Source organism: Lytechinus pictus, chromosome 10, assembly GCF_037042905.1.
Source record: "Lytechinus pictus isolate F3 Inbred chromosome 10, Lp3.0, whole genome shotgun sequence".
NCBI lineage: Eukaryota > Metazoa > Echinodermata > Echinoidea > Temnopleuroida > Toxopneustidae > Lytechinus > Lytechinus pictus.
The window spans coordinates 25,416,190-25,439,925 of record NC_087254.1 but is presented as its reverse complement, the minus strand read 5'-3'; the positions used below and the strand labels follow the sequence as shown (position 1 = coordinate 25,439,925).

At 34.8% G+C, this 23,736-nt stretch overlaps 1 protein-coding gene across 1 annotated transcript in view; it reads right to left on the bottom strand.

The window, feature by feature from the left end:
- Window positions 1–5,862: 5,862 nt before the first annotated feature.
- Window positions 5,863–23,736, bottom strand: part of LOC129270382 (nose resistant to fluoxetine protein 6-like) — a 35,363-nt gene continuing 17,489 nt past the window's right edge. Inside the window, exons 5-18 of the mRNA XM_064105662.1 lie at window positions 22,569–22,674; window positions 21,753–22,134; window positions 20,593–20,683; window positions 19,424–19,597; window positions 17,865–17,961; window positions 17,241–17,333; window positions 15,872–16,043; window positions 15,343–15,422; window positions 14,396–14,506; window positions 12,643–12,811; window positions 11,828–12,017; window positions 11,245–11,387; window positions 10,264–10,424; window positions 5,863–9,825 (exon numbers count right to left, since the gene is read on the bottom strand). Coding sequence (XP_063961732.1) covers window positions 10,284–10,424; window positions 11,245–11,387; window positions 11,828–12,017; window positions 12,643–12,811; window positions 14,396–14,506; window positions 15,343–15,422; window positions 15,872–16,043; window positions 17,241–17,333; window positions 17,865–17,961; window positions 19,424–19,597; window positions 20,593–20,683; window positions 21,753–22,134; window positions 22,569–22,674 — 1,949 coding nt within the window. The 3' untranslated portion in view covers window positions 5,863–9,825; window positions 10,264–10,283. The remainder of the gene's footprint in view (window positions 9,826–10,263; window positions 10,425–11,244; window positions 11,388–11,827; window positions 12,018–12,642; window positions 12,812–14,395; window positions 14,507–15,342; window positions 15,423–15,871; window positions 16,044–17,240; window positions 17,334–17,864; window positions 17,962–19,423; window positions 19,598–20,592; window positions 20,684–21,752; window positions 22,135–22,568; window positions 22,675–23,736) is intronic.

Sequence of the window (23,736 nt, the reverse complement as noted above, 5' to 3'; positions counted from 1 at the left end):
TCCATTATACATAAGAAACATTTTTATCATAACTTTATGAAACATAATTTGCCCAGGGCCTCCGTCTTCATTGTTCCTGGTGCTCGCATTGTCTGTTTAACGAGATGTATAATCCTGTTGTACTAAAACATCCCGTTTTCAAGTCAATATAAACCAAATATATTTCCTAGCACTTGAGTTATCGTTGTTTTACGTAGTTACATATGCTTCTTTTTCATGACTCAAAAAGTGATTGCCTCATGTTAAGGTCTTCGTATATATGAAACATTTCCTGTCCGTGATTAGGTTCGCATTAGTGGATTGGTGAGATATGTCTGCTCTTCATGAATTCCTAAAATCAGTCCTTAAAATGTCCCTTCTTCTGATCTGAATATCAAAAATTTTCAGCTCGCGCTTCGCGCTCGCATCATTTGGTTAATGAAATACGTATGGTCCTAGTTAATTCCTACAAAGAAACCTTAGAATGCCCCACTTCAGGTCTGAATTATCTAAGTTTTCAGCTCGCGCTTCGCGCTCGCATTGTTTAGCGAGACAGGTACCTATCATGATTACACAAATTTGATTATAATGTCCCTTTTTAGGTGTGAATATAACAAAATTTCAGCTCGCGCTTCGCGCTCGCATTATTTGATTAGTGAGTATTTACATATCCGTTTAATGACATTGTCCTTAAAATGTCTCTATTAGGTCAGTATAACTGGCAACTGAGCGCGCTTCGCGCGCTCACTAGCGCACTCACTCAGTGATTCAAAAATTTTGCTGGTGCCCCCCCTCCCCCAATGCCGTGATCCACGGTACGCCACTGTGGACATATCAATGACAATTCCTTGCATATCTAAAAACATGATTGCAAAAAAATTCCAAAATATTTCAGTCATCCCCCCCACCCATCAACACGGATTTACGCCAGTGGCCACACACACACACACAAAACCATTAATTTGAAGTGCATATCCAGGGGTACATGTAGACAATAACAATTCTTAAAAGTGACACATCCGAGGAACGTTGCAATAGGATTGTCGACAAAAGTCGTCATTAGACTTATTTTTCACTGGAATCGTCATTAATATTCAAATTACGATTCTTTTACCGTGTGAAAGGGCGGTTATTCACGGCTCTTTTTCAGAGTTAGGTTATTCCTTTACGTAATTCAGCACGTTTAGTTTGGTTGGTGTGTTTCACAATCTAATTACCCCTTTCGTGACAAGATTTCAGTTGATGTATATGATAAATGTCTGTTACGCGCATGGAGAAAATAATGATGATATAACAGTATTTATAGCAGGGACCTACCAGGATTATAGTCTATCGTTACTGGGGGTGCTGAGCATTGTCATAGATAATCCTCCGGGGATTTATAGCGCATATGTGTCGTACCTTAATAGGCTAGGGGCGCTCGATTACCAGGGCTCCTTGGTACATTTCCTTTAAAGCAACTTTGATCCCGCAAGAATGAAATATGTTAGACATGTTCTACATTTAATTTCCTTGCAGATTGTAGATAAAATCTTACATCACCAAGCAAACAAAATGCATCTCGGGATTGATTTACTAGTCGAAAATCCCGGTCGAAAATATGATTTGAAATTTAAGATTGATCTATTTTTACACTCATTTCCATCCAGATGAATGATGAAGAAGTTGGCTGTCTTGCTGCAATTTAACGTAAGTCCATTCGATCAGGACCATTCCTTGATTGCCAATTTGCAATTAGTGAAGTTGAAATTAAAAGGTTTTATTTGTTGAATATAATATACAGTTGGGTATTATCAGCATAAAACATCTTAGATACAGGTCAAGGATTTTATTGCTCAAACATTCAAGAGAAGTATACAATATAAATATAAATAACCGGACGTATTAGACCTTGTGCTACACATTTGGTAAGCACAGAACACCGAGCATCCCGTATTACCACGTGATGAGTATATTTGTCGACAAATATGAAGTAAGTCGTTTAAAGGAGAATGAAACATTCAGAACAAGATAGCTTGTGTGAAAACAGAAAAATCAAAGAAACAGATCAATGAAAGTTTGAGAAAAATCGGAAAAATAGTGAGGTTATGAGCATTTGAATATTGCGATCACTAATGCTATGGAGATCCTCATATTGGCAATGCGACAAAGATGTGTGATGTCACTTGTGAACAACTCTCCCCATTACTTTAGTATATATTTCACTTAAATTGCCTCTTTCATCACATAGATCAGTAGATCATGTGTTCTTTCAATAGGAGAGCATGTAATGCATATTGTAAAATAATACATCATGGATAAAGACTTTGTATCACCATAAGAAAATGCACAAACAGACATTTTGGGTTTTTTTATAGTCCATCAAAGGGAAAGTTGTTCTCATGTGACATCACACATCCTTGTCGCATTGCCAATTGGAGGATCTCCATAGCATTAGGGATTGCAATATTCAAATGCTCACAACTTTCTCATTGTTTGTCCGATTTTTCTCAAACTTTCGTTGATCTGTTTCTTTGATTTTTCTGTTTCGACACAAGCCTACTTATTCCAAAAGTTTCATTCCCCTTTAAGTGCTTTATCTTTAACTCCAAAGCTAAATGACGATCGCCGCAGAAGAGTATCATGTTCGATCGTATCAAAATATATTCTAATTAAACCAGAATAACCTCATCACCCTTATCTAGTGTCAACATAATATCATTAGGCATAGGCGGATCCAGGGGGGCGAGGTTGTTGTTCGATGCTCATTATGTAGGCCTAAATTATGACATTTCGATGACAGCAATTCCATGGTAATATTCTCAACCTTTTTTTTTTTACAAAGTAAATGAGGAACCTTGATGCAAGGTTAATCGTTCAGATGCAGCGTTTATTGTTCAGCTCCAATGCTTATTCTTCAGGCCGTTGTAGATACAAGTTGTTTTTTTTATTATTCAGGCTGTCGATCCTTTTGAAAAGGTTGGTTAATTGTTCTGTTATGACAACTTTCACCAACCTCTGCATAATTAAATTCAGTCCATTTTTGGATATCAACAAATTAAGTGCTTTGTTGTCTAACCCATTATCATTTATCATGCCTTTTAGTGAATTCTTCTGCAAGCATCCTTCTCTTATCATAATAAACAAGGTACATAATGGAAATCGGTCTTTGTAATTGCTTGTGGCATTTTTACTGTGTATGAATAATATATATCCACCTTCATTATCTATTTTCTTTTCTGCAAGTATTAAACAACTGCTCTGCTGACGATGAGTCTTGTTCGTTGTTAATTATCATTATCCACCCGATTCTTACAGCATATATGGCATAAAAAGTCACCTTCTTCAAAAGCTATTTGGGGATTATTTTTTTTATGACATGTATAATAATATTCCACAATGTTATGTTTTGATTACTGCCCTGAGGGCAATGGTGCCGATTAGAACCCAGGCGATTAGAACCCAGGTGGCTGTTTCATGAAATTTGTTTTATAACGACAAAAATGTGCATTTGTTATTATAACAAGTCTTTATTTTGAAACGAGGCCCAGAAATACACGGACAACAAATTTGCATTTTCTCCACCACTTGTAAACGATCCTCTCAGTGTAATTTACATCGTCTCAAATTATCTCAGTTATATAATATAATCGTATTAATTTGAAAACCTTTTATAAGCAAGGTAATATACATTCTTTACAGAGAGTTGGTGATAATGATGAAATGGCATAGCAGAAAGTATGAATTGGAATAATGTAATGGATCGTATCAGAGCTTCACAACACATAATACTAAAATTAAGATAAACAAGTATGAGAGAAAGACATTTTGCAAAAGATGGCATGAAAGAGAGATGGGGTGTGAGAGCCACAGGGAGAGAGGCATAAAAAGTAGAGATGGAGACCAAAAAAAAAGAGAAGTAGGATAATATACCAAACAGAATAACAGAGGAAAGAGACCATGCAAATGTTCAAAAGCGATAACATGAAATCAAATATACACAACAAAAAAAGTAAGTCCCCCCTTGAACAAACATCAATAATTTCCGAACCAATACGAGTTTTTGATATATTTTTACATGAGCGTGTAGGTAATTTTATAAGCTACCCTCTGAGTAAATGTTATGGATGTATTTTACGTCATGCTTCAGTGAGCACCGTCAGAAGGCAAAAATGTCACTTTTCAAAAGTCACAAGCCAAAAATCATGACTTTGATTCCATTTTATTGGAACCGATTCCACATTCTCATCATGAAAAATAGTCAGAAGGCTTGTAAAAGGTACTTTCTAAAAGACGATACATTTTTTGGCTAAATTTCACGGTTGAATAAACACAAGTCCAAATTTGCTATAATTGGATTTTTTACACTTTTTCATCAATAAAAATGATATAATATGATGACAGTTATTTTGGGGAAGAGTATCTTCAACAATATTCATCGTTCCACGGTTCAATGAACATTTATTGAAAACAAAAAATACGGTTTTCAAATATCATAGGCAAGTATTGTTTCATTTTGGTAACTGAAACTGATCTTTTATTAACCTTTTCGTTATGTTCATGACCAGTTAACACTCTTCAATGATTCAAAGCCGTTTAATTAAGCATTCACGCTTGAATGAACATGTGGAATGTGATTAGCTCTTTTTTACGTTATTGGAAAAAATGCAATTTGTAACTATGGATATCTGTCACAAATCTCCTTGCATGGTTCATTTAATTTGATTTTTATGAAAATCCCGATGTTTAATGCATCAGTGAGCACACAATATTCGAAAATTATGCAAATGAGAAGAAAGTTCAAGGCCTTGGCCCCACTTTGTGCCGTATCGAATTGTTATTTTGGTGTGCGCACCTTTTGGTTAGTGTTACTCTAAAGCCATGTGCGAAGTTTCATGAAATAACTGTTGGCAGAGGTAACAAAAACCGTCCATGAAACAAACCCCTTATTTCATATTTGTTAAAAGTTTGACTTCCTCTCTCATAGACTTGTGTACATTATGGGTGCATATGTTTAAGAATAAGTAACCCTTTATTCAATATGGTGGCTATTTTTTTCAAGGCTGTCTTTAGCAATGTCACTTGGCAGTAATGTTTATCAACCTATGGGCAGAATTCTGTGCAAAAATGAAATCGATTTGTTTATTTATGGATGAGTGAGCACGCATCAAAGTGGGAAAATTGGTATTTTTAATGTCACAGACTCATTTTAAAGGGTAATAAGGTGAATATTGGGGGCAAATTCGGTTTCAAATGTGACTTTAATTGCTGTTGTTTTTATCATCCATCATTTCTATCACCACACACTTTCCGAACTTTTAACATTTTCATGGATGAGCGAGCACATTCGAAAACTTAGGAATGAATACTCTTTATACTGCATAAATGTATTCTTTTCCTAACAATTTATCATGATTAGTTTAATTTATGGACAAATCAGTGGTGGATCCAGAATCTAAAAATGGGGGAGGGGCTTATAATCGGGGGAGCCACCAACATTTTCAAATTTTGATATGACCTAACAAGTTGTAGAGGATACTACCAAAAACCCCTATGATGATACGTCACAATATAGGGGCCGCGGAACGGTTTTCAAAGTGTGGGGAGGGGCTGAGCCAAACGTGGGGGGGGGGTGGTCTGACCATGCAAAAAATTACAATCGTATGGTAATTTTTACACTTTTGTACATGCTTTTGGAAAAAAGTGGGCCCCCACCCCGCTTCCGCGGCCCCTGCGATATTGTGCTCACTCAACCATGAACATACGATATCAAAATTGTGTGTGGAGTGGCTTAATGATGGATAGTAAAACAGCATAACACCATAAAATTCACCTAAAAACAACTTTTGCCCAACTTTGTACTTGCACAATCTGAAAAACGACTCTTGTGACTTAAAAAAATGGTCATTTTTAATTCAATCTTTAATTACTCATGCATGACTCAACCGATCAATCTCATTTTTCCCCGGGAGATGTTTAATGAGTGTAGAAAACCACCTACGAAATATCATATCTCAAAATAACTCGGTTCAAAAGTAACAGCAATTTGATCTAGGGGGGACTTACTTTTTTGTTGTGTATATATTGGTTTGCAATAATATTCCTTATGTGATTTCTTTCAAACTGTGTCCATTCTGATTTTCTTCTCCTTTTTCATATAGACCATTTCAATACCAAGGATGAATTTATATCAAGTATATAGCTAGAATGCATGACCCTAGCATCATTAAGATATTGCTAGTAATTCTATATTGGGTTGGGTTTCTACTTTGCAATCATGAAACAAATGCATAAAAATACAGCATTATGGCAAATGCAAATTGAAATTCTTGATATTGATAATAAGTTTTGTGTGACATTTATTTAAATAAGTTTCTGATTGCACAAAATCTGCTCAGAGGATGAACTATGAAAGATATATCTGAAAATCAAATACAACTTATGAAAGGCAAGGCACAAGAAAGCTAAACATAACCACCACATATAGGGGTAGCACCAAGATATTTTGATGGGGGGGGCAAGATTGCCTATTGGTGATGCCATATTTTTTTCTCAGTTGAATTATAGAACTCTTGTAGGGCTACAGCTTCAGACCCCTATTTTTTCATAATTTTCTTGTCTTCTTTAATCCTCCCTCGTATTTCTTTTAATTTTCCCACTTTGGCTACTCAAAACAAAAAATCATGGGGGATGACTGCTCCCCCCCCCCCCCCCTTGTGACAGCACCCCTGATGATATAAACCAATCTGATTCATGAACTTGGGCTGTAATTTTTTAGCGTTCTTGTAATTTTCAAATAACTAAGTCTTTACGTATAACTAGAGGAAAAAGCAGGTGTTTATGACTGATGTAGAGTATGTCAATTGGGAACTTCAACACAGGAGGGGTAGACCATCCAGTTCATTTGTGTTCTTCTTACCCATTCCAACTTTATGCCTCCATTCCTCAATTCTCTCCCTCCCCCTTCTCCTTTTATTTCACCACCTTAAAGGAATGTTAGGAACATTTTATAACATCTATAGGTCGTGAAACTAGTTAGATAGGTACAAAATTCACCGTGAAACCAGGTAACAAATATTGCTTTCAAAACAATTTGATTTTAGGGGGTGCTATTTCACAAAGAATTTAAGTATGACTTAGTCATGCATCGGCACAGACATGCACATATTATTTTGCTCCTAATCTCATTGATAGATGCATGGTAACAAGCATTACCTGTAATGTGCATGATTATTTTTTGGTGATGCATTACATCCCATATGCAACAGGAAATTTAAATATAATTTTACAGTTACACTAAAATCTTTGTGATGCACTTGTTGTTAAAACAAATTGGAACAAGAAGTGCCAAAAATCTTTACCTCACATTTTTAAAGTCTTAATCATATCATTATGTAAATTGTAAAAAAGATCTTACTGTGACACAGTAATATTTGAATATATTTGTTGGTTTAAATGTTACTCAACACCTCATCTTAAGCTAATGTCATTAAAAAGGACTGGGGAAACCAATCTGGCTTGCCATATATATTTCAGTCACTTGTATTAAATGTGCAACAAGAATTATGAAGGCAGTGGATTAACTTATATTTTTTATTCATTTCAATCTATTGATTCATATTTATATAACATAAATGTTTGGCAAATGTAACATTATTCCTCTATACTACTACATGCATTTACATTCTCATTTCACATTAAAAAAAAACCAATGTAAATTTCCAGTATAAACCAGAAGACATTTAGGTCTCATTGATATCTCACAGATGTGACCCTATTAATATAAAGGTGAATATAGAGGACATACTATGTGTTCATAAATGTGAATAAAATTCCCATTAAGAAATTGAATGGAATCATCAATTAAGAAATATGTACATACATGTGATATGAAATATATAACTTATATTTTAGATTAAAAAGCAAAATTCAAGTTCAAGGATGATAGCAGACTTCTACAGTATTTCTAAACTTTACACACAAAAGTCCAATAAGGCAAAGTATTTTATATGCATGGTATATATTTTGGCAATTTCAGAAAAGTTTTTGTGAATAAAGTTCAACAATAAAAGGGTCAAATTTCATTTATATATCATACGACCTCAAAAACAAAACATACTTGAAAATACAACTGTGATTGGGTTGCACTATGCTGTCTTTGACACATAGGCAAGTATTATAATACAATCTAAACTATAATCTGAATAAGCAAATACAACTAAACATGAATAAATTCAATTGTTGCGTTATAATGTACTGATTAATATGTCACTTTAACTTTTCTTTTGTTTGAGGTCTTTGAAGCCACTCGCGCCAAATATATACCAAAATAGGCTGCATACTCATGTGGGGGGGGGGGGGTGGGGGTGTCACCCCATGCACAATCGACAATGCCCAAAAAGGGTATTGCAAAAATGAGATGAATTCTTGAATTCTCCAATAGCTAATGCAGGATGGATGGCATAGGCACAATATGAATGAATGCATTATAGTAGACTTGCGTAGAAATGGAGATCAAGAGGACTGTTTAATTTATTTTTCAGTGTCCCCTGGTGTCAACCTATTTCAACCAGCATAGACACAGCTAATATGTGCATTTATGCATGGTCTGAAACTCCCTTTAGGAGAAATTTGATTAAAAACAAGACCAACATAATAACTGTTTTGCAAAATCTTGGGAAGCATGGTGTATAGGTATGCTTAATATTAATTGTTCCTTTTTGTAATTCATTTTCCATAGACTTACAGTTACGCTTTGATTGTAATATTGATAGCATCCTTTTGTTACAAGACTCTGGTCTGATCAGCCTTCACTTTACAGGCAACTATTCAACAAAAATACTGAAGTGCGACTTACACAGACAAAACTATATCAAAACTGGCAAAACTTAAGCACTTCACAAAATTTTCATGAACCAAGTTCATTCAACTTGATTGCATACTTACAAATGAACAGAATAGACCCTGCATAAGAAAGCAAGGTTGAATTTCATTTCAATAACAATTCACTCTCAGTTCAGATTGCAAATATATGATACATTGATAAAACGAACATACCCAACAAAAAATTAAAGAAGCTTGATAAAGATGATAAAAAATACACAGGTTAATTTGTAAAGGTTGATTCATTTGGAACCACATAAATCTGTTCAAATCAGAAGTCTGACAATATGTAAATAACATGTTATTCATAACACAACTTTGGAAGTTTTACTTATGAAGACTGAACTATACCTATAAATTTTGTTTTTAACGTCACAATATTTCATGGACCAAACTGATTTCAACTTAATTGCATAATTGGAATTTAATGTATTAACTGAGCATTTAAATTAAAATAGATATTTTTACACATTGCAAAATATCCTTCATGTTATAGGTTGAATTTCAGTTTAAATATTTCTGTAAGAAAAGTAGGCAATGACTCGCATTTATTTCAGATTTCAAATACATGTACATGATAATTAATGGTTAATGTAATAGTTAAAAAAAAATTAATCCTGTGACAATTGCTCCCCTGCAAATATCTATGAAGACATAGCTTAAGGTTGAGATGGGGGGTGGGGTTATTCAGAATGGTTTGAAGATTAGGGTTAGGGTTGAGTTTGAGGTTAGGGTTTATGTATGATTGGTTTAAAGTGTGAAATTTACCCGGTAAATGGGAACAATTGTTGCAGGAGCAAACGCCATGGAACCTAATATAACCACATATAGGGCACATATGTGGTAAACTGCCATAGATGCTATAACCAGAGTTGGGCTCAATTACTTTCTTCAATTACAATTGCAATTACGTAATTGAAGAAATGTTCAATTACAATTAATTTTCAATTAACTTACATTTTTTTCAATTACAATTACCAATTACTTTTGTCAATTACAGCTACAATTTCAATTTCTTTCTATAAAAGTCATAAATGAAATCAATTTGTATTCTGTATCTACATGTACTAGTATCGCCTCTTTCAACATAATTCTAAGTTACAGAGAAACTGACAGGATGGTTTCTGTTAGATATTACGTATTACACCCTTTGATGCTGAAGTAGTTGACATGAAAAAGGTCATGAAATTAAATCATAAGTAAAGTAATTTTATTGTAAAGTAATTGAATGTAATTAAAAGTAATTGACAGTAATTGAAGTCGACTACATTATATTTCAAAATATTGCAATTACTTTCCCTTTCAAAATTTCAAATACAATTACAATTACTCTAAAAATGTAATTAATTATGTAATTGATCAATTACCTTGTAATTGAACCCAACCCTGGCTATAACAAATACATATTTCAAGTATGTCAACAATAACTTTCTGAATGAAGTTCATGCATCCCGTTGCCTATGCCTTGATTGGACGATGGTGTGTAACATCTTCTCCATGTTACCAAATGGAAATTCAACCAAGACGCACAAGACCAGGGCAACAGAATGGGCCAGTAGAATAGAGCCAGCATACAGATAAGTCTGTGATCAATTATCCAGACAGAAATAAATACAAATCAACGTTTTAAAGGTTTTTCAAGTCTGTCTAAGAAATTCTTAAATTTCAATGAGGACCATACTTCACATTTTTTTCTTCTACTTTAATATCATGTGTGTACCAGGTGGGTGTTTCATATAGCTGTTCGTAAGTTAAGAGCGACTTTAAGAACGACTGGTGATCCTTTCTTGTGGTAAACGCTATATTGAATTGGCGATGGCTTAGCGCATAAGAAGGGTTCACCAGTCGTTCTTAAAGTCGTTCTTAACTTACGAACAGCTTTAAGAAACGGCCCCCTGGAGTGATTGTCACTTTTCATAGTACATTGTTTCTACTTGATTCCCTTTTTTTACTACTTATCATGTTTACCATCCTCTCTTGGTAATGTTATTATCTTCATTTAAAGAGACATTTGAATAAATATAGATTTAGAGCTTGTTTATCTGAAATGCATATATGCAAAGATTGTATTATGAAATTTTCATCCCATTCCATAATGGGAAGTGGTTTCATGCTAATAAGAATTTTTTTTTTAATGAATCTAGAATTTCTAGTTCAGTGTTGACCTTTCTGTGTTTGTGTTAGGTTGGCTTTTACATCACCATAGCACCAAACTTCAAATGAAGCACCTCTTAGAACAATCTATTATGTGTTAAGCTCATTTCTACTAAATCAGATGAGGGGATTGGTGTAAGGAAAGGCAATCTAAATTATGCTCTTACACCAACACCAGCACCAACTTCCGAACTTGAATCTACTCATTGCATTACACGAATGTCATGTTTGCTGGCAGAGGATACTCACCAATGATATCACAGACCAATGAATAGGAACGGCTAAACTATAACCATACAGGCTCTGTATAACAGGATGTATAAGGTAGGTTGAATAGGTCAATCGACTCAACGGCACCCAGAAGTTCCAGGATAAAATATCATTGACCACTCCTGCAAAAGAGTGGACAGTACTGCAAATTAAGTCCATGGTATGACTAAGTAAAATACTATTCAATTTCAGGGGGAAATCGAAGTGGCAATTTTCAAAAAAAGTAACAGCAAAAAAGCAGATATATAATGACAAAAACACTACTTCCATTGGTCCATCTGAAAAAACCTGAAATTTGTTTCCTTTACTTTTTACCCCCCCCCCCATTCAAGAGAAGGCATGTTAGGTCAGTCAGTAGAGTGGTGGTTTTGCAATCCACCAACCAAGGTACTATTCCCACTTGATGCGCTAGTGTTTTTCAGGAAGGCTTTTATCCACAATACCAGGTCCCTCTGAAAGGACCTTCAGTCCTTAGTTTGCTTGTTTATAATCATTCATGCTTTCTAATTCCAAGCAATCAGGTTAAAAAACCAATCGCCAAACCCCAGACCTTTCCTCTCACCTCCGTATCCATAATGACAAGCAAATATGACCCAAGAGACAGCTAGGGCCCAGGCGAAGCGAGAAAACGTAAGGGACATAATGTTAGCAGCCTGGCTTGGCGTGGAAACACCTCTGTTTGCATCGTAGAGACCGTAGACCACCGCCATGGCTACGGCACTGGCAACAGCCCAGCCTACAGCTGCAATTACCTGCAAACAGAATTACAAATATAACAGACAATTGAGTGAAGAATTTCTTTACTTTTAGCAGGGTATTTCACAGTGTTTTGTTTTTTACATGTCAGAACCTGTGAGGATGATGAAATAATGATATATCAAGACTTTAAGAAACTTTTTCCGTTTAAAACATATGCTTACTGTGACCACTCAAATTTAACTTTAATATCAGTAAAAAGCCGGCAAAAAAACATTTTTTATTTTCAGAGCCTACTTTTCACAACCAACTGCGTAAAATCTACAACATTAGATAAGCTTTAACATTGCAGTGAATGGGTAGTTTTTAGCATTACAGGGGCGAAATTGCCCAGAACCCCCACGTGATATTTTCCTTGGTATATAGTAAAACATCAACATGAATGATAGCTACTATCTCTATAACAGAAAGCTACATGTGTCTGACCAAAAACATACATTTACATTTCATTCAAACAGTATTCTGAACATTTCAATGACGTATCTTATCATTACACTCCAACATTACACAAATCTTCCTCATTCAAATTAAAAAGTTGATTAAGTTGAGACAGATCACTTCTCCCTCTTTCACTCCTGAACAAGAATAGTTTCATATTCCAATAGTTATACATACACTTACAGGAGACATTTTAAGTTTCTTGTTTCCAATATTATACATGGCATAACCAAGAGCCATGCCTACAAGGTAAGGTGGGATGCGACAATACGGTTTGTTGTAGACGATTCCATTGACATCATTAGCAAACATATATTCCGTACCAGGAGATTCTAATACAGTATCTGCAATTCTGATAAAGAAAACAATATAATAATAATAAATAATAATGTGACTTACAAAGCATCAAATCCACTCTATAGAGTGGTCAAGGTGCATAAAGAGCTAAGAATTAAATGAAAGATTTTGAAAAGTCTCGTCAGAGATACATTTTTTTAATGTCCTTAGGAAGGCTATTCCACAAAGTGGGGCATGCATGAACAAAGGATCCCCCCCCCCCCGTTTTGAAATTTGAAACTGTTTGGAATTACAAGGTAGCCAGAAGTGGATGAGCGTTATAAAGACCTACTTGGTCTGTAGTAATTGATAAAAGATGTATAGATTGTATTGTGGTGCCGACAAGGTTATAGGTTATCATAGTCTTCAACTGAAACTGGATGCATGAAATATGATATCATGGAGCATTCTCTGCATATAAACTCCAATGACAAATGATTTTTGTTAATCTTATTCTTGCATCAATTTGTAACTGTCTATCTGATCCTGGCTTCACATTTCTTAGTATTTATCAATTAAAAAGGTTGACTGACTTATAGCTAATGAATATGAGTTGGTTACATACTTGGGTTACATCAATCTATACTTTTATAGAATGTCAGTTGCCAACCCCTTTAATATCAAGAACATATTATCTTAATCCTGCACTTGAAAAGTTGTCAAAATTATTAGTTTTGATTCAATACAAAAACAACAAATTTAAAAAAAAATTGCATGCAATGGTTACTCTATATGAAACCCTAGCATTCCATAGAACTGTGGACCAAGTTTATTCAGAAGCCTGAAGATTGATTTATTATGTTAATACCACACAATGGCCTGTATTCATTTTTAATTTAGACCATGGCATAACTGTGTGCTAAAATTATGGAAAGCCATAAATATCAAAATTGTTTTTACTGTGCTTTTTTCCCCATGCTTTAATTGTGATGAAGTTCCAGACATTTCAAAAAGACACAACTGGCTATCCATGGTTAAGCCACAACTTTAGATCAGAGTTAAATTAAACCCGAGCTAGAGGATGAAATCCTTGAAACAAGTTAGCTTGTGTGAAAACAGAAAAATCAGAAAGAAACAAATCAATGAAAGTTTGAGCAAAATTTATAAAAAATAAGGAAGTCATGAGCATTTGAATGTAGAGTTTAAGTGATGCAAACATCCTCCCAATGGCAATGTAATCAATATGTGTGATGTCAAGTTTGTACAACTCCCCAATCACTTTCCTTCATATTTTACTTAAAAAGACATTTTTATCAAGTCTATTCATACTTCAAAAGGTTTTTTTTCAAAAGAGGAATAGAGGTTTCATAAAATATATCATGGAAAAAAGAGTATTTTTGGTCATCATTAGAATGAGCTAATATAGATATTACAAGGTATATTTTAGTGTACAAAGTGAAGAGTTGTAATTTTGTTACATATCAAATCTTGGTCGCATTGCCAACTTGAGGATCTCCATAGCATTTGTGATTTCCACATTCAAATGCTCAAAACGTTCCCATTGTTTGTCTCATTCTTTCATTTTTCTGTTTTCATATGAGCTTACTTGTTTGATTCTCCTTCAAGAATACAGGCCAATGTAATTCAGTATATATCTCACCCTTGGGCTAGTATTCCAACCTCAAAGTTATTCTTGTAAACTAGTACCGCAGTTGTGATGAAACTGGCCACACATGTAATAATCAATACTAGCATTCCTTTAACACCATACCTGTAGGAAAAGAGAGAGAGAGAGAGGGGAAATTATCAACCAATTGGAGAGTGGCTTTTCATGCTAAAACATAAAATAATAATAATAATAATAATCTGGTTATTTATAACGTACATTTTACGAATGTAAGTGCTTACACATTTATTATTCAGTTCAGTTTCAGTTCAGTTTGGTTTATTTTTCATTTCTCATAAATCAAATACAATGTAACGTCCATCGAAAGACAGTAAATCATTGATAATAAAATAATACAATACATCACCATAATTCATAATAAATCAGACAAATGTTATACAATTGAACGTTTGGATTGGAGACAGATATATCAATAAGATGAGAATAAAAGCAGAGCTTGTAATTTATAGTTATTATTAACCCGGTGATCAAATTAAATCAGTCATCCCTGCACACAATGTATGCACATCCTCCACTCCCTGTGGGGTATTCTAGCCAGTTGACATAGGAGAGCACACAATACTGGAAAAGCTACCATGACTTTCGCACCCTATCGGGCACAAGATATCGAGTGTAGATTAATGCCTTACCAAAGGACGCTATGCTGCAGTGGGATTCAAACACACGACCCTTTGATTACAAGGTGAGAGTCAGAACCACTACACCAAGGCTCTTCCATATACCCCAGCCTGCAGGTTTTACATGACCGTTGACACAACACCATTTAATGATTCAAGGCATATGAATACAATGTCAATAGGTTGAAAGTAAATTCCAGCTTTCGTTATTGGAAAATTAGTTTATTAAAAACAGAATTCTACGACTGACTAACTAAATTAAAGAAACTCAAACACACATAGAAACAATATACATGTACCTACCAGAACATAGGGAGGATTAGAAGAGGACTTATGATGAAAAACTGCATGTCATTGGCAAGGTACCAGCTCCATGCTATACACTTTGAAAGGTAGAGTAGAGTAAAATGAGTTAAAGTCAAAATTGGTAAAATTTGGAAATGAGGTAGAATTACATAAAATGAGGTAAAATTAGGTAAAATGATGTAAATAAATGGATGGAAAATTAGGTAAAAGAAGTGGGTTAGGATATCACAGGGCCTATACTGAAAAGTTCTGTACGATCTTGTCTTTAACAGCCCAATTGATTGGATTAAATAGATAGGAAGTGAGAGGAGCTTTAAAAAAATGCATACACACAAAAAAAAACTGTTCAGAATATCGAATTGGAGGTGTATAAGAGGCATGTTAAATCAGATGATATTAATATGACAGAACAAGGAATACAAATGTTATTTACAATGTCAAAACACCTCTCCTCTCCCCCCCCCCCCCCCCATAACCAGAAATACCCAGCACACATAAAAATAATTATGAACATCAAGGTCCTTACATCCTGCCGCAGACCAGGAGGAACAAAGTTATTGATGTAGAGGAGATCTGTCCACCACCAAGCGTGACAAAGTTTAACTCTATCATCAAAACGAAAGGAAACGGGTCCCTGACTCATGTAGGGTATGAAGTACATCCAGATTAAGATGATCACAGCCAGGCATGGAGTCAAACTAGGGGAAAGAAAAATGATTAAATAGGGTAAAGCTGTTCTTCAGTCATGCATAATCTTATGACTATATACTTACCGATTCTTTTCAATAAAATTGCTTTAATGCTTTGATTATTCCTCGTAGGATTATTGCCTTGACAAAAATTCGATCTTTTTTAATTTTTTTTTTTATAGTAATTCCTCAATCCACCCTTGTTTTGAACTTTTCCTTCATGCTCTTATTATATGTATGAATCTATCATAAAAATGTATTTCATATTGATAATTTGTTATAATGATCTCATGTATAATCATCATATCATCGTAACTGTATATGCTACTTCTCTGTTCATTTCATTTCATTAGAATTGAAAATAAATGAATGGAATAGAATATCTCCAATATGAAGAGTCTAATGAGATGGTGAAAGTATATTTTAGAGGGTGTTCCATGAAACTGTTCATAAGTTATTGAAGACATTACATTTGACTGGAACATGTTCTCTGATTCTCAATCATTTTGATTCATATCAACTAAAGTTGAAAACTGCTTTATTAAGATTAAAGTTCTTGTCATTATAAGCAGCATCTGAATGCAAAATTTATTTTTGGGCAAACTTAGATAGGGTTAATTATTGGAAATTCAGACCCAATATGTTAAAACTCCCGGCAAAATATGTGTAATCTCACAGGGACAAGAGTGGTCACTAGTCGTTCATACATCATACGTAACTACAAACAGACTTTATATGGAACACCCCAGGTGACATGACATCATAAAATTGTTCATTTGTAAGTTACACTGGACTTTTGCACGACTGGTGATCCTTTCTCGTTCCAACTGTTTCTGTGTTTTAACATCATGGATAATTTTCTGATAGATTCCAATTCTAATACAATCTTGACAAACAATAATCTTTGCAGTGAAATGTTTAACAAAAAGAAGATCAGGGGAGCATTTCATGAAAGGACTTGTCAGACATTTTATCCTACAAGTCCCATTTTATCCGACAGTTGCCATAGTAACAGTGCCTCTCAGCCAATCAAAATCAAGGAAAGATGTCAGATCTGACAACTTGTCGGACAAAAATATTGATGAAACGCCCCCCAGATGTGAATAAAGGGACTATACATGTACATCATTGAGAATCTGATTTAGAGAAATACTTTAACAGATGAGATGCAGAACGGAACAGTATTTATGTGAAATTGAGACTTACCGTATATACCTGTGTAAGTATAGCCATCCCCAAGACAGTTTCCCATCATTTTCATTCATCTTCTTCAATGCATGGTATGTCAAGAGAAAACCACTAAAAAACATGGATACAAAGAGAATACAGCTGTCATTGTAAGGATTTATTTAGGCCTCATTTAAATCAAGAACAGAAACAGGGAACCCCACTAATGTGATCCTGATTGTGTTCAAAGGGATAAGTGCTTGTTTAAAAGACAATGAAGCATTATGCTCTTGGTTTTCCATAGTTGGGAATGATTGAGATCAATCACAGTTCTTTGAAAGACAGGGCCTTGGTCAAAAATTGTTTTGACTTGAGCAATTATTTGCATCTGTGACTTAGCCTTAGGCAGAGATTACTGTATTCAAAAAGAAAATTCTGATCCCAACATTCTATTTCAGCATAGTTTTTGTTCCCTCACATTATACTATATCAATTCTAACTTCCAAGTTACTTTTAACTCCCTGCCGGAATGTTAGGGTGGCTATCATGTTTTAAAATTACAGGAAGGTCAAACAAACAGGAGTTTTGACATGAATACTTTATGGAGTTGCCCTGCTTTATGAAAGTTAGGCACTATTCTTATATATGTGGTGTAGTGTTTACCTGAGCAAGAAGAAGGAATCCACTGCATATGTAGCAGCAATAAGAGCCTGGAAGCTGAAATCCTGAAGGAAGTTACCAAATGCAACCAAAACATTTTCTGAAAGAGAAACATTGGATTAAAAAGTACTGCAAGTTAATATTCTGTTTTAATGTTTGACTGGACATATGTAAAGAGAAAGATAAATGTTACGTGAAATTGAATTTATTTCACCTGTGATGTAGTTGAAATACAATAAATGTATGGTGCAATTTTTTTTAAATGGTCATTAAATGTATGGTGCATTGAAAAAAATAGATTTCATGCACAATGTAGTTCAAATATGCATCACTCAAGAATGAAAAAGGCGCACAAATTTCTAATGCGTCATGAATTTGCTCTAAATTTCTTGTACTTTAATAACAGAACAAGTGGAATGCCTCTGGCCGTCTCACCTGCATCACGCGAGTCAATATAGCAGCAGTGCTGATTTTGAAAACTACTATAACTCGCACAAGATGTTCAGTGATACTTGGTTACTCTTATTTCCACGTTTTATGAACTAGACCAATACACTTATAGAGATATGATGGCAATTCAACAAATACCCCCAACGTGGCCAAAGTTCTTTGACCTTACATGACCTTTGACCTTGATCATGTGACCTGAAACTCGCACAGGATGTTCAGTGATACTTGATTACTATTATGTCCAAGTTTTATGAACTAGACCAACACACTTTCAAATTTATGGCTGTAATTCAACAAATACCCCAATTTGGCCAAAGTTCATTGACCCTAAATGACCTTTGACCTTGATCATGTGACCTGAAACTTGCACAGGATGTTCAGTAATACTTGATTACTATTATGTCCAAGTTTCATGAATCAGATCCATAAACTTTCAAAGTTATGATGGTAATTCAACAGATACCCCCAATTCGGCCAAAGTTCATTGACCCTAAATGACCTTTGACCTTGGTCATGTGATGTGAAACTCAAGCAGGATGTTTAGTGATACTTGATTAACCTTATGTATAAGTTTCATGAACTAGGTCCATATATTTTCTAAGTTATGATGACATTTCAAAAACTTAACCTTAGGTTAAGATTTTGATGTTGATTCCCCCAACATGGTCTAAGTTCATTGACCCTAAATGACCTTTGACCTTGGTCATGTGACATGAAACTCAGGCAGGATGTTCAGTAATACTTGATTAACCTTATGGCCAAGTTTCATGAACTAGGTCCATATACTTTCTAAGTTATGCTGTCATTTCAAAAACTTAACCTCAGGTTAAGATTTGGTGTTGACGCCGCCGCCGCCGTCGCCGTCGGAAAAGCGGCGCCTATAGTCTCACTCTGCTATGCAGGTGAGACAAAAAACGATGACTGATGACGAAGCTGATTACAGATGATAATGATTGTGGAGGAAGTGGTGGTAGTGATGATGATGATAGTGGTGGTGGTGATGGTGACAATATTGTGGTGGTAGTAATGACGACAATGATGATGATGATGATGATAGTGGTGATGATGATAATGACGATGATGATGATGATGGTGGTGATGACGATAATTACCTGATAAACCGGCATTCATCACCATAGAGAATGAATGACCCAAGATGATCCAAGTAATACTAATAACTCGGATACCATTCAAACAAGGAATGCCTCCTGCAGCCTGCTTTGAGCTAAGGATCTTTGGAAGGTTGCGAGACATGGAAAAACAGAGAAGAAACTGCTTCCACAATCCTGAAACAAATACAAAGGAATGTGTGTTCATATGACACCCTCCACCTGAAAACCAAAAATAAGCTACCTGAAAGGACTTGAGAGTTTTCTACAAAGTTTGAAAGGTAAATCCTAAGCTTTAGATGATATATAACTTGTCGAAATTGATCACAAATAAACTTCACTAGTACTTGATTGAATGTAGGAGATATTCATTGCGAGCTTCAAAGTGTAAGTCAAGAAAAAAAGGTCACTAGTACTTGATTGAATGTAGGAGATATTCATTGCGAGCTTCAAAGTGTAAGTCAAGAAAAAAAGGTTGAAGTTTGTGTGTTCATATGACACCCTCCACCTGAAAACCAAAAATAAGCTACCTGAAAGGACTTGAGAGTTTTCTACAAAGTTTGAAAGGTAAATCCTAAGCTTTAGATGATATATAACTTGTCGAAATTGATCACAAATAAACTTCACTAGTACTTGATTGAATGTAGGAGATATTCATTGCGAGCTTCAAAGTGTAAGTCAAGAAAAAAAGGTTGAAGTTTGATGTGCATGCAATTATGAGATGTGCATAGTAATGTGCAATCAAGAAAAAATAGATTGAAAGAAACTCTCCTATCTCCCTTTTTAATTTAACTTTACCACCTCATATTTTAACATTATGAAGAATGATAATTTCTCTTTCAGGTATTGAGATTTTACAATTCGTATAATAACTTACTATTTCGGCTATTAAGACAGAACCTTGCCAAGTGACTTATTGTTGGTTTTGGGGTGGAGGGTCAAATATCATTCAATTACGATATGACATGTGAACTTCAATGCCAGATCTAAAAGTGCCTTGCTCCCTTCAAATGACCTTTGACACTTTCAAGTTTCAACTCTGCCAAAACATGGTGTCTATTATTAAGGTTTGTCAATGTCATCATATCTCAGTATTCCTATAAAGCCTAATAGGCAAACAACCGCAAGGAAAGAGAGAGAGGAAGAGAGAGAGAGATATATAATTCCCTTACTGTTTGGGGTTTTGTTCACACTGACCACTTGATAATGAGATCCAGCAAGCAAAGCTGTTGTTTCTGATGCTGTGCCTGGAGCAATCTGAACCTAGAGGGAAAAAATAAGATGCTTTATCATACTGAACAAGCAAATTGAATACCAGCACAAATATAAGAGTGAAAATGGATCAAGAGCTAGTGAGCCCATATCTTAATAACAGACATTTAACATACTTCTGAGCATGGTGCTTATTATAATCAAGGTCCTGATGCATGAACAATATTCTTGTAGTATCTTTGCCATCAATGGGTATCTTCCTTGGGCTCCTTGATTTTGATTGGGTGTTGAGCATGACTATTATTAACCATGGTAGTTACAATGGGATGGCAAAATAATTTTCTATGCATTGGGGTCCAGGTGGTTTGGGGTTGACTATAATTCTATTAATATCAGAAGAAAAATAGGCAGGAACTTAAAACAACATTGTCTCATGCAATAAGAACAGCTCTAATCAAGTGGTTCTTTTTATTGGTCAGCAACCATTCTCAGACCTGCCAACCTCTGGGAATGTAAAAGTGTATTCTGTGATAAAAAAAAGTGTATTTTTCCCCAAAAAAGTGTTTTTCATAATAAAATGCGTGGCGCACTCGCTCATCGCGGCGCTCAAGCTGCATTCAAGCTAAAATGCGCACTGCTCTTGCAGATGAAAAAAAAAAACATTTAAACATGTGTATATTTCACCCTGGTTTTAACAACATGATTTAAAAAAAAACAAGTTACCTGAAATTACATTGATCTAATAACTATATTTGTGTAAGTTTTATGAAACAGAGATATATGATTTTTCTCAATAAATTACGATTTTTTTTTATACAAAAACATATTTTTTAAAGAAAAAACGTACTGCCGTATTTTGGTTGCAAAAACGTACTAAATACGCCAAAAACATACTGGTTGGCAGGTCTGCATTCTGTAATGCATGAAGCAGGGAGAAAGACAGGAGTACAAGTGGAGAAACTGTAATAGCTAATTCATTTGCAATGCAAAGCAACCATCAGTCACATTATTCTGCTGTCTGTACATGTATATTGAATTAAAAAAAAAAAACTTCCTCTATTGCATGGAATGGAAAATCCCTCATATATCGATTGGATGCACTTATCAAAGATTCTCTTACCTCTCTATCCCCAACTTTGTTTTCATGAATCCCTTCCCTTTGTCTTGTAGAACCATAACTCCCATCAGTGGAACTCAGATGTAGCTTTTCATTTGACCATTGACCTTGAAATTCTTCACCTTTTTCCCTATCTGACCTGAGGTCATCTACACAAGCATAGACAGAGTCTGGGTCATTGTCTTTACTCCTCCTCTTATCAACAGTGGCATAGATACTAGAGGCATCAGTTGATCTCTGAGATGGCCTCTGATCTCCACTAGATCCATTAGCTGTGCCATGTGGTAGCGGAGGTAGGGACGGTCTCCGCCTTTGGTTGCGGGTGATGTGTTTGTCTAGTACTGTGCCAACAATACTGAGCATGGACAGGATACTAACGAGAACACTGAAAAAAAAATTAAAAGGAGAGAAAATTTAAATATACTACTTCTACAGAAACTTCATATAAAGACTTCTTTACAGTTTATTCACATCATGTTTCATGAACAAGTATAGAAAAAAATGAGGCGGAGCTGGAGGAGGGGAGGACCCGGAGGAAGATAAGAAAAGAAGGAAAAACAGAAGGCAGGAAGAGATAAGGACAGATGGAGCAGAAAAAGAAGAAAAAGGAAAAGCAAGAGAAGAAAAGAAAGAAAAAGAAGATGTAAATGAAGAAGAAAGCAAGGAACGCGAAGAAGAAAAGGAAAAGAAAAAGGTGTGAGGAAGGGAAACATAGAGCATACCGGTACTTACATCATTAATTATAGCAAATATATTTTCAGAACTATAAAAAAATGTATGCAGGTTTTGTTTGAATGATGCAATATTCAAATTACATACCATGTTCCTATAAATCCGCCATTAAAAGCAGCATGGGGTTTCTCTGTACAATGGACTGCTGAGCCAGCAACATCCTTTAATCCAATCCAGCTCACATTCAGTAAATCTGAAGAAAAAAATATGATATCAGAAAAAAATTTCTATCAATCCATATCTCCAATTGTATTCTACACTGTGATTTCTGTCCTTCATGTAACATATCATTTCACTTTGTTTTACCTACACTCCTTGAAGATTGAAATGGTGTATACTATTTAACTTCTATCATCTGCCAAGCCTTTTCTTTTTTGTGGAATACATGTTCAAAATGAGAAAATTAGGCACATGACATATATATCTTGATAACATCATATTTTCTTGTTATTTCTTATATAAAATGTTGAGTAAAGAATGGAAAGTAACCAGTTTCCACTTTCCACTAAATTTTTTTCTTCTTCAATAATACGAATCCTAACCTGACTATTACCAGCAGCTTCAATATGGTTCATGTGTATGCAGAATATGGAGAGGAGAGAGAAAAGGGTCATGCTTCTTAATATATAAAGATTATAAATTCTAGAGTGACACCAAAGTAAGGAAAATAAATGGGAAGTTGAACCTGGGTAGTCTGGCAAATGTACCCTATCAGTTTAATTCGTAGCTGTAATATAAGTCTACAGCAAACCATGTACACTTCATAATAATCAATTGTAAATCTCAAGCACATACTATGCATCCAATATACTTTGAAAATCAAAAGAACATCCCCTCGTCACCAAAACAACAATCCCTGGGCCTTCCTGTGTCTGAACATAGCTGCAATGTCTTTGTCATGAATACAGCTCAAAGTGCATTTCTAGAAATACACATACTCTAATGTATTTATAATATCACAAACTTCCTCACCAATTTTTGTTTATTTTTTATTCATATGGACAAATTAAAATGAATATCATTTTCTGTCATATCAGTTAATTGCTGATTGTAACAAACATATATACAGATACAAAGAATCAAGATTTACACTGTAGATTAGGAGAACATACAAACAGCAAATAATGTAAAAACAATAGTTGTCTTGCAATTATTTTTCAAGGCTATTCTTTTATTTTAAAAAGAAAGGGCATTGCAAGAAAGAAAGGTATATAAATGAACACTTGATCTGCAGATTGCAATTGATTGCAATGTT